Source organism: Bos indicus, chromosome 13 (genome assembly GCF_029378745.1).
Source record: "Bos indicus isolate NIAB-ARS_2022 breed Sahiwal x Tharparkar chromosome 13, NIAB-ARS_B.indTharparkar_mat_pri_1.0, whole genome shotgun sequence".
NCBI classification, from domain to species: domain Eukaryota; kingdom Metazoa; phylum Chordata; class Mammalia; order Artiodactyla; family Bovidae; genus Bos; species Bos indicus.
In genome coordinates, this window is record NC_091772.1 from 20,126,638 (window position 1) to 20,139,246 (window position 12,609).

At 37.7% G+C, this 12,609-nt stretch overlaps 1 protein-coding gene across 15 annotated transcripts in view; it reads right to left on the reverse strand.

The window, feature by feature from the left end:
- Nucleotides 1–12,609, reverse strand: part of CCDC7 (coiled-coil domain containing 7) — a 275,288-nt gene that overhangs the window by 38,229 nt on the left and 224,450 nt on the right. For 13 of the 15 annotated variants that reach the window (XM_070800783.1, XM_070800790.1, XM_070800784.1 and 10 more), the window contains 2 exons: nucleotides 11,527–11,598; nucleotides 6,766–6,849 (listed from right to left, as the gene is read on the reverse strand). The exons of 1 other annotated variant lie outside the window; for it this stretch is intronic. In XM_070800783.1, the coding sequence (XP_070656884.1) occupies nucleotides 6,766–6,849; nucleotides 11,527–11,598 (156 nt within the window). The remainder of the gene's footprint in view (nucleotides 1–6,765; nucleotides 6,850–11,526; nucleotides 11,599–12,609) is intronic. One more of the 15 variants, XM_070800782.1, reaches the window with a different exon arrangement.

Here is a 12,609-nt window from a genome sequence, read left to right on the forward strand (position 1 = left end):
GATTATCTCAATAGATGCAGAGAAAGCCTTTGACAAAATTCAACATCCATTTATGATAAAAACTCTCCAGAAAGCAGGAATAGAAGGAACATACCTCAACATAATAAAAGCTATATATGACAAACCCACTGCAAACATTATCCTCAATGGTGAAAAATTGAAAGCATTTCCTCTAAAGTCAGGAACAAGACAAGGGTGCCCACTTTCACCATTACTATTCAACATAGTTTTGGAAGTTTTGGCCACAGCAATCAGAGCAGAAAAAGAAATAAAAGGAATCCAAATTGGAAAAGAAGAAGTAAAACTCTCACTATTTGCAGATGACATGATCCTCTACATAGAAAACCCTAAAGAGTCCACCAGAAAATTACTAGAAATAATCAATGACTACAGTAAAGTTGCAGGATATAAAATCAACACACAGAAATCCCTTGCATTCCTATACACTAATAATGAGAAAACAGAGAGAGAAATTAAGGAAACAATTCCATTCACCATTGCAACAGAAAGAATAAAATACTTAGGAATATATCTACCTAAAGAAACTAAAGACCTATATATAGAAAACTATAAAACACTTTTGAAAGAAATCAAAGAGGACACTAATAGATGGAGAAATATACCATGTTCATGGATTGGAAGAATCAATATAGTGAAAATGAGTATACTACCCAAAGCAATTTATAGATTCAATGCAATCCCTATCAAGCTACCAACAGTATTCTTCACAGAGCTAGAAAAAATAATTTCACAATTTGTATGGAAATACAAAAAACCTCGAATAGCCAAAGCGATCTTGAGAAAGAAGAATGGAACTGGAGGAATCAACCTACCTGACTTCAGGCTCTACTACAAAGCCACAGTTATCAAGACAGTAAGGTACTGGCACAAAGACAGAAATATTGATCAATGGAATAAAATAGAAAGCCCAGAGATAAATCCACGCACATACGGACACCTTATCTTCGACAAAGGAGGCAAGAATATACAATGGATTAAAGACAATCTCTTTAACAAGTGGTGCTGGGAAATCTGGTCAACCACTTGTAAAAGAATGAAACTGGACCACTTTCTAACACCATACACAAAAATAAACTCAAAATGGATTAAAGATCTAAACGTAAGACCAGAAACTATAAAACTCCTAGAGGAGAACATAGGCAAAACACTCTCTGACATACATCACAGCAGGATCCTCTATGACCCACCTCCCAGAATATTGGAAATAAAAGCAAAAATAAACAAATGGGACCTAATTAACCTTAAAAGCTTCTGCACATCAAAGGAAACTATTAGCAAGGTGAAAAGACAGCCTTCAGAATGGGAGAAAATAATAGCAAATGAAGCAACCGACAAACAACTAATCTCAAAAATATACAAGCAACTCCTACAGCTCAACTCCAGAAAAATAAACGACCCAATCAAAAAATGGGCCAAAGAACTAAATAGACATTTCTCCAAAAAAGACATACAGATGGCTAACAAACACATGAAAAGATGCTCAACATCACTCATTATCAGAGAAATGCAAATCAAAACCACTATGAGGTACCATTTCACACCAGTCAGAATGGCTGCGATCCAAAAGTCTACAAATAATAAATGCTGGAGAGGGTGTGGAGAAAAGGGAACCCTCTTACACTGTTGGTGGGAATGCAAACTAGTACAGCCACTATGGAGAACAGTGTGGAGATTCCTTAAAAAACTGGAAATAGAACTGCCTTATGATCCAGCAACCCCACTGCTGGGCATACACACTGAGGAAACCAGAAGGGAAAGAGACACGTGTACCCCAATGTTCATCGCAGCACTGTTTATAATAGCCAAGACATGGAAGCAACCTAGATGTCCATCAGCAGATGAATGGATAAGAAAGCTGTGGTACATATACACAATGGAGTATTACTCAGCCATTAAAAAGAATACATTTGAATCAGTTCTAATGAGGTGGATGAAACTGGAGCCTATTATACAGAGTGAAGTAAGCCAGAAGGAAAAACATAAATACAGTATTCTAACGCATATATATGGAATTTAGAAAGATGGTAACAATAACCCTGTGTATGAGACAGCAAAAGAGACACTGATGTATAGAACAGTCTTATGGACTCTGTGGGAGAGGGAGAGGGTGGGAAGATTTGGGAGAATGACATTGTAACATGTAAAATATCATGTAAGAAACGAGTTGCCAGTCCAGGTTCCATGCACGATACTGGATGCTTGGGGCTGGTGCACTGGGACGACCCAGAGGGATGGTATGGGGAGGGAGGAGGGAGGAGGGTTCAGGATGGGGAACACATGTATACCTGTGGTGGATTCATTTTGATGTTTGGCAAAACTAATACAATTATGTAAAGTTTAAAAATAAAATAAAATTAAAACCAAAAAAAAAATAAAAATAAAAATAAATTAAAAAAAAAAAAAAAAAGTGCCTCTGGGATTCCTTGGGCATATACATTTCATGTCTTGCCAGGAGGAAACGGCAATATTTGTACCAGAACCAGGACTCTGATAGGATCCATTTCCATTTGAATTTTTATGTGGTCTAAAGTTTTTGCTATAATTGACAGCAATTAACTAAGATTGGATGACATAAAAATACATGAAAGTTAGTTTAAAGATATTCACACTGAGAAAGGGATAATGAGGATTGGGAACCTAAAGGGCATGCATGCAGTTGCATTTTGATGCTAGTGGTTTTAACAGGGCTCTATTTGAATGCCTGTTTCCCTGGATCAAAAGGTTAGTGCATGAAAGTTGGTTCCAGTTGAGCATGTAGATGTAGTTGGAAACCTGTCATGATCCTGACACTGTCCAGTAGAAGACCACTTTGAAAAAAGGGCTAAGCCCATGCATAAATGCAAAAGGTAGCATTATGATTTTGGTAGCCCAAGTGTACTACAGAGAAGATACCTCCTGGAACATCAATAACAAAATGAACAAAAATGAATCAGATTGGCTATGTAAGTCTTCAATAAATAATACTTAGTGGGAGTAATAAAATTTATAGTCACACAAAATTAGGGATTAGCGTATATATTTTAGCCACTTTCATCTTCCTCCAATTAATTAATAAGGAGAATGGAATCATTTGACTCAAGAAAGCAGAGGATCCTCAGATAAGCTGGGAGCCAATGAGAACAGCATTTGATCTCATTGTTGTTCAGTCATTAAGTCATGTCTGACTCTTTGTGACCCCATGGACTGCACCATGTCAGGCCTCCCTATCCCTCACTGTCTCCCAGAGTTTGCCCAAGTTCATGTCCACTGAGTCAGTAATGCTATCCAACCATCTCATCCTCTGCTGCCCTCTTATTTTGCTTTCAATCTTTCCCAGCATCAGAATCTTTTTCAATGAGTTGGCTCTTCACATCAGGTGGCCAGAGAATTGGAACTTCAGCATCAGTCCTTCCAGTGAGTATTCAGGGTTGATTTCCTTCAGGATTTGATATGGTATATTACCACATATATATGGAATCTAGAAAAACGGTACTGATGAACCTGTTTCCAGGGCAGGCATAGAGATGCAGACATAGAGAACAGACTTGCGGACGTAGTGGGGGAAGGAGAGGGTGGGGCAAACTGACAGAGCAGCACTGAAATACACCACACTACTGTGTGCAAAACAGATAGCTAGGGGATAACTGCTGTCTAAAAAGGGACTCAGATTGGTACTCTATGACAACCTAGAGGGGTGGGATGGGGATGAAGGGGAGGGAGGCTCAACAGGGAGGGGATATATGTATACTTATGGCTGATTCACAGTGCTATACAGGAGAAACCAACAAAACATTGCAAAGCAATTATCCTCCAATTTAAAAAAAGAATAGCATTTGAGGGAAGATTGAGTTTAAGCGCTAGGAATTAAAAGATTTGCACTATAAAAGTCTTTGAAATTTCCCAAAGGAAAAGAAATTTAACAAGGCAAAATGGTTGTCTGAGGAGGTTGTCTTACAAATAGCTGAGAAAAGAAGAGAAGCAAAAGCAAAGGAGAAAGGGAGAGATATACCCAACTGAATGCAGAGTTCCAAAGAACAGCAAGGAGAGATAAGAAAGTCTTAAGTGAACAATGCCAAGAAACAGGAAAACAATAGAATGGGAAAGACTAGAGATCTCTTCAAGAAAATTAGAGATGCCCAGGGAACATGTCATTCAAAGATGGGCACAATAAAGGACAGAAATAGTAAGGACCTAAGAAAGAGAAGAGATTAAAAAGAGGTGGCAAGAATAACAGATATTCTACAAAAAAAGGTTTGAATGACCCAGATAACCATGATGGTGTGGTAACTCAGCTAGAGCCAGACAACCTAGAGTGTGAAGTCAAGTGGGCCTTACTTCACTACAAAGAAAGCTACATGAAGTGATGGAATTTCAAAGAAATTACTATATGAAAGCTATATGAAGCTATACGAAGTGATGGAATTTCGGCTGAGCTATTAAAAATCTTAAAATGATGTCATTAAAGTGCTGCACTCAATATGCCAGCAAATTTGGAAAACTCAGCAGTGGCCACAGGACTGGAAAAGGTCAGTTTTCATTCCAATTCCAAGGAAAGGCAATGCCAAAGAATGTTCAAACTACCTTACAACTGCACTCGTTTTACATGCTGGTGAGATAATGCTCAAAATCCTTCAAGTTAGGCTTCAACAGTATGTAAACCAAGAACTTTCAGATGTACAAGCTGGATTTTAAAAAGGCAGAGGAATCAGAGATCAAATTGCCATCCTAGATCATAGAAAAAGCAAGACAATTCCAGAAAACCATTTATTTCTGTTTCCTTGACTATGCTAAAGCCTTTGACTATATGGATCAGAACAAACTGGAAAATTCTTAAAGAGGTGGGAGTGCCAGACCATCTTACCTGCCTCCTGAGAAACCTGTATGCAGGTTAAGAAGCAATAGTTAGAACTGGACATGGGACAACAGACTGGTTCAAAGTTGGGAAAGGGGTGTGTAAAGGCTGTATGTTGTCACCCCATTTATTTAACTTATATGCAGAGGACATCATTCAAAATGTCAGGCTGGAAGAATCACAAGCTGGAATCAAGACTGCTGGGAGAAATATCAACAACCTCAGATATGCACATGACACCACCCTTATGGCAGAAAGTGAAGAAGAACTAAAGAGCCTCTTGATGAAAGTGAAAGAGGAGGGTGAAAAAGCTGGCTTAAAACTCAACATTCAAAAACTAAGATCATGACATCTGGTCCTATCATTTCATGGCAAATAGATGGGGAAAAGATGGAAACAATGACAGATTTTATTTTCTTGGGCTTCAAAATCACTGCAGATAGTGACTGCAGCCATGAAATTAAAAGACACTTGCTCCTTGCAATAAAAGCTATGACAAACTTTGACAGTGTATTAAAAAGCAAAGGTATCATTTTGCTGTCAAAGGTCTGTATAGTCAAAGCTGTGTTTTTTCCAGTAGTCATGTATGGACGTGAGAGTTGGACCATAAAGAAGGCTGAGCACTGAAGAATTGATGCTTTCAAACTGTGGTGCTGGATAAGACTCTTGAGAGTCCCTTGGACAGCAAGGAGATCAAACCAGTCAATCCTAAAGGAAATCTGTCCTGAATACTCACTGGAAGGACTGACACTGAAGCTGAAGCTCCAATACTTTGGCCACTTGATGCTAAGAGCAGACTCCCTGGAAAAGACCCTGATGCTGGGAAAGACTGAAGGCAGGAGGAGAAGGGGGCAACGGAAGATGAGATGGTTTGATTCCATCACTGACTCAGTGTGGAAACTCAGTGAGTTTGAGCAAACTCCAGGAGATGGTGAAGTTCAGGGAAGCCTGGCATGCTACAGCTCATGTGGTTGCAAAGACTTGGACATGACTTAGTGACTGAACAAGAACAGCATATATAACTTTTCCATATTTTTTATACTGCTCTATACAACTGTCTTTTAAGTCAATTAATAGAAGAACAGGAAATACTCTTTCATATTGTCTTTTAAAGCACGGAATTCTTTTTTTAAACTTTAACCCATTTCCTTCTGTTTTTTTGACATGAACTTATTCATGTGGTACCCATAAAGTACATTGGAAACATGTATTTTGTTTCACAAAGAAGGAGAAAAAAATGAAAAAATATGGTTGTTTATGGAAAGCTGCACAGGAGGAGAAAGACGATGGAACAAAAGAGGATGCCACCCAAGAGTCTTGCTCTTCAGACTACAGTATTTACATAGTAATGTAAATACAGTTTATACCTTGGCCATCAGGGCCACTCTAATTGCTTGAGTGTTTAGAACTTCAGAGCACTATTTTTGTTTCAAGTTTGTTTTCTGTTTCCCAAGTGAGACAACTTATTGTTTCTTTTTGTTGTTGTTATTTTTTAAAACTTTATTTCAGTAAAATACATGCTTTCACTATTAAGATTTACACACAGTTAATGTTCTATTGACAGTATTGTTTCTTATTATTAAAGTAACATATGGTTAACTTTTAAAAATTCCACCTATGAGTGAAATCATATGGTATTTGTCTTTCTCTGTTTGGCTTACTTCACTGTATCACTGAATTTTTTATGGATCACTTTTGAATCAAATAAATTCTAAAATTAACAATATGCAGCTAATTTCCCACTGACAGTAATTGCTAGAATTCTAGTAATTATAGGAGGGAATTGATGACATTTTTTAATCCTATAATAATAGCATATAGGTGCTGTAGTCACTAAAGATGCAAAGTTAAATAAACTTCAGAGAAACTATTAATAAAAACAACAGGAAACAGACTCAAAATATTGTTCTTACCAAGATGGTTCTTGGGTTGTGTCTTGAATTCACTCTTCAAGAAATGTTTACCAATAATATCTGGGAATAGCTCTGCATCAGATGCTACAGAAATAAACAGTTTCAAGATACATTTGTAAGCTAAACATTAACATGTGTATGTTTGTGTGTTTGTGTGTGTGGAATATGTGTGTATTCTTATTAGATATTTTTATGATAGGAGAAGAATTATAATGAAATGCCTGGACTGCACACGTAATACCTTTAGAATTGGAAGTCTTATAAACCTCATTATATTGAGGCTCAGAAATGTTTAGTGATTTCACCAAGGCCATATATCTAGTAACAACAAACAAAATTGATCCATAGACTGATGCCTCATAGTTCCTTAACTGGGAACTTTTCCATAAAATATAAAGTCTTTCACAAATTTAAGTCACCCTAGAGACTTCATTTTTCACTTTTACTTAATAAATATAATCTTCTTGTGTATATTAGAAAACATTCATATGGCAGGGATGTACCCGGTGAGGTGGGATATAACACTTTTTCATTCTTACATTTGGCAGTACATTCAACTTCTTTCCTCTTAGTTTCTGACTTTCAAATTTCATTTAGAGCATTTAGTTATAAATTTACCATTAATAAATAAGTATGAAATAACTAACAATTTTGTTATTAAATAGCAGGGCATTTTTAAATGAATGGATATAAAAGAAAGCACTTTTTGCTGTATCTAAGTTAATTATTCAAAACTGACAAGGATCTCTATTAATAAGCAACACTGAAGCAAAAATTAATTGAAAGAACATAACCCAAAATACTCTGAAGTAAAACACAAAACAAATTTAACTGCTTGGTTCAAACAATTTCACTTTTACACCACCAGCTTTTCCCCACTTAAAAGTTGTTGGAGTAAATAAGTTTTATTTGATTCATTTTTAACATTACTTTTTTTTGGAAATAAAAGTGAGAGTGTAATAAAATAAAGGAATCAAAAGCAAATAAATTTTGTTTCTTTTATAGTGAAATTCCCTAGAAGGTTTGTCTCTGCTTGCTCTTAATATTTTTATTCCCTGCTGCTGCTGCTGCTGCTGCTAAGTCGCTTCAGTCATGTCCGACTCTGTGCGACCCCATAGACAGCAGCCCACCAGGCTCCCCCGTCCCTGGGATTCTCCAGGCAACAACACTGGAATGGGTTGCCATTTCCTTCTCCAATGCATGAAAGTGAAAAGTCAAAGTGAAGTCACTCAGTCGTGTCCGACTCTTAGCGACCCCATGGACTGCAGCCTACCAGGCTCCTCCCTCAATGTGATTTGCCAGGCAAGAGTACTGGAGTGGGGTGCCATTGCCTTCTCCGTTGCAAGTCTAGTTTTCAGCATCAGTTCTGCAGAAAGTTCATGACCATAGCATTTCCTGAACCAAAGAGAAATGTATCTAACTCTGTTACTCCAAGACTAAAGCAGTGTTGGTGAGTTGTAAACTCTGCTAGAGAACTCCACTTAGTAGAGATATGAATTTACATGCCAACTTAATTATGTAGAGGAAATTGGTAACCAATGAAGTAACTGTTATATTCCTTATCTCATCAACTGGCTTTTTTTGCTTTTTCCATGTTAAGCTAGCAATGAAAATGAATAGAAGGGCAGTTGGAAACACTGAAACCAAGCATATTCTAAAGTCATTAGAGCATAGGATTATACGGGTTACTTTGGTGGTGGTTTAGTCACTAAGTCATGTCCGACTCTTGTGACCCCATGGACAGTAGCCTGCCAGGCTCCTCTGTCCATGGGATTCTGCAGGTAAGCATACTGGAGTGGGGTGCTATTTCCTTCTCCAGGGGATCTTCCCAACCCAGGAATCAAACCCAGGTCTCCTGCACTGCAGGCAGATTCTTTACCAACTGAGCTATGAGGGAAGCCTATGGATTACTTTACAAATACTTAAAAACTAGTAACATTCAGCTAATTTTCCACTGATAGTAAATACTAGAGTTTAATTATTAGAGGGAATTCATAAGCATTTTTCCCTGTTAATAACAAAATATAGTTACTGTTGTCATTAATGGTTCATAGTTAATTAAATCCCAGAAAAGACATAAACCATAAGTATTACTTGAAAAACTGTTGTTCTTATCAATGTGATTCTTTGTGTCTTTGACCAATTACTTTTTCTCTTCTAACTGTATCTGTCATGCATTCTATATCAGTCTCTATAGATATAAAACAAATTTCAAAACACTTTTTAAGGTAACCACTAACACACATGTATGTCTATCATTGTATCTATGTGTAGTACTAAGTTAATTAGTATTTGTTATCACAGAAGAGAAATTATATGCCTGCACTGCATGGTCATAAAACATTAGAATTTGAAGGGCTCTTAGCAATCATATAAGCCTCATGAAACTTAGAGATGTTTTGAGATTTGACTGAGAACACATACCAAGAAAATACAAAATTGAGCACAAGCTGAGGCCCCATAATTCCTTAACCAGTGCTTTTTATACATGATGCCATGTCTCACACAAACCTTAATCATCTTGGGGAGTTCATGTTAATGATATAACTGCCAAGTTTACACTAAGAGGACACTCATCCTTTAAGAATATACCTATGAGTGGAACATGGCATTTTCTCCCTGCCCACTGGTCAAGTTACAAACCATGGTCACAGAAAGTTACTACCAGGCAGAAATTCTTTGACTCTCTTAAGAGTGCTTTATGCCATTTTTAAGGTTATGTAAGTCCAGTAGACATTAATGATGCAGAAGAATAACAAGACACTCTGTGGTCTAAGAAAAACTGCCTATCAGGTCGTCTTACAATGTATACCTTTCCGCTGGGGAGGGGGAAGTGGGTAGATCTGCAGCAGTACCAGCACCAGGACTGCATCCCACTCCCTTTGAGTTTTTGTGTGATTTGAAGATTTGGCAGGATTTAGTAACTACAAACTAGGTCAAAGGAGAGGAAACTGCATGAAAGTTATTAAACAATAATTCATATTGAGAAAGTGAAAGTAGGACTGGTGACTTGGGTCAAATAATGTGTCCAATGTTTTGTGAATGGAAGGTGGTTCCAAAGAACACATACTGAAAGTTGGAAACCTATCCTGAACCTGAAACCATAGGGGGATCTTACTATTAATACTTTGTTGTAATGGCTGAGAGCAGGAGAAAGTGTTAAAGGTCCTACAGAGGAGATATAACTGAGGCTCTCTGGTTTTTCTCCACCTGGTATAGGTTAAGAATGACAAGTACAGTTGATGCCTATATAAGCAAGGAAGCATTAAGAAGAGCATCTAATAGAATTAAGGATGAGGGAAAAAAGGGTATGTGCTAGAGGAATCTGTAACCTAGTATGAATCACAATTTTCCTCCTTCACAATACTTTCTCACTGCTTAATTTATTTTTTACACCTACTTTTCCTGAAGTTCCTAGTACCTGATTCACACTTTGTTTCTTTGCCTGTCTCGAATTTTGGGGGATAAATACTGGGCATTCTAGATAATATAAGAAATCTAGATACTGAGTTCCCCTCCTCTTTGGAGGCTTGTTGTTGCTGTTTTCCTCATTATTTGTTTAGTGACTTGGCTGGAATATGTAAAAGTGTGAAAGTGTTAGTCACTCAGGCATGTCTGACTCTTTGTCACCCCAAGGACTTTAGCCCACCAGGCTCCTGTGTCCATAGGATTTCCTAGACAAGAATACTTGTGGGTGGCCATTCCCTTCTCCAGGGGATCTTTCCAACCCAGGGATCAAACCTGGGTTTTATGCATTGCAGGCAGATTCTTTACCATCTGAGCTACCAGGGAAGCATATATTCTGTTGTTGAGAAGTCTCCTTCTCTGCAGCATGAAGCTTCTAATGTTGCTCCTCTGGGAGCACAGACTTGGGCAAAGAGTTACCTTTGATGACAGCTGCTTTTCCTTGTGAGTATCTCTTTCCTTTACTTTTCTGTCAAGCTCTCTGCCTCCCTTAATATCACACCAAAGATCAAAGAGCAGTGTGTTAAATACCATTACACCAAGACAAGGGGCAGCAGTGTAAACTATGAGCTACACAACAAGACTAAAGATCTCTATTTCACCAGAGTTACTGAAACTGTGCCAGTATTTTAATTAATTAGAGGGAATTAGTAAGCAATGAAATCTCCATTTTAATTCCATTGATAAAACTAGCTTTTCTGCTTATGCAAATACAAAGCAGCTATCTTTCTAGCCTGAAAAAGAAAGTGAATAGTAATAACATTTCAAATGCTTCTGTCAAGCATATTCCAAACTTACCATAGCATTGAATTTCTAAGGATAAGTTTTAAGTGAATGAGTTCTAAAACTTATACTATGTAGCTAATTTTCTACTGTTAGTAACTGCTGGAATTCCACTAATAATAGGAGGGAAGGCAATGGCACCCCACTCCAATACTCTTGCCTGGAAAATCCCATGGACAGAGGAGCCTGGTGGGCTGCAGTCCATGGGGTCGCTAAGAGTCGCACATGATTGAGCGACTTCACTTTCACTTTTCACTTTTATGCATTGGAGAAGGAAATGGCAACCCACTCCAGTGTTGTTGCCTGGAGAATCCCAGGGATGGCGGAGCCTGGTGGGCTGCTGTCTATGGGGTCCCACAGAGTCGTTCACGATTGAAGCGACTTAGCAGCAGCAGATGAAAACATTTCGGCCTGTAATAATAGCATATAGGCACTATACTCATTTAGATACAAATTTAAATTCCAGAGAAGATAAATAAAGCAGAAATAGACTTGAAATACTCTTGTTCTTACCAAGATGACTCTTGATTTTGCCCTTTAGAATATTTCTTCCAGTAGCTTCTGCATAGCGCTCTGTATGAGTCTCTATAAACAGTTTCAAAACATTTTTGTAAGGTATATATTAAAACGTGTTTCTCTCTGTGTGTAGTACTCCTTTAATTATGTTTTAATATTATAGAACAGACTTAAAATGAAATGTCTGGATTCTAGTATCACAGGACCTTAGAATTGGAAGGGCTGTAAGCAATCACATAAGCCTCATTATACTGAGGGTTTCTGCCTGCAATGCAGGAGATCCAGGTTTGATCCCTGGGTTGAGAAGATACCCTGGAGAAGGGAATGGCAACCCATTCCAGTATTCTTGCCTGGAGAATTCCAAGGATGGAGAAGCCTACTGGGCTACAGTCCATGGGGTTGCAAACAATCAGACACAACCAAGTGACTAACACACAGAGAAATAATGATTTGACCAAGGCCACATTATCTAGGTAACAACAAAGCTGATCCATAAACTGATACTTCATAGTTCTTTAACCAGAGCTTTTTCCGTAAAATACAAACTTTTTGCAAACAAAAGTCATCCTAGAGAGTTTATCTTAATAAATAGTGTGCACATTAAGAACACATTCACATGGTAAGGATATACCTGGTGATGTAGAAGATAACATTTTTCCCCAGGGTCAAGTTGCAAATGATAGGCATCATAGTCATAGGAAGTTACTGTGAGGCAGAAATTCTCTGGCTTGTCCAGGAATATTTTAATTCTTTTTTAAAAGGTTATATAGCTAAGTCAAGTAAGCATCAGTAATGGGAAAGAAAAACAAGTAATTTGTGGACAGAGATAAAATACTCTCCCAGGTTCTCTTAGCACATAGACCTTCTCCCGAGGAGGAGGAAATGGGACATTGCAGGAATGCGAGCATTGGTACTGCATCCATTTCCATTTGAGTCTTTACATGGTTTTTACTTTTTGCTGGATTCAGAAATGATGATCTATGTTCAGTATCCGAAAAAAAAATTATTTAAAAGAATTTTATATTGCAAAAGGAATAATCAGAATTGGTGACTCTGGGTCACCTGTTAGGTAAAGTCTTG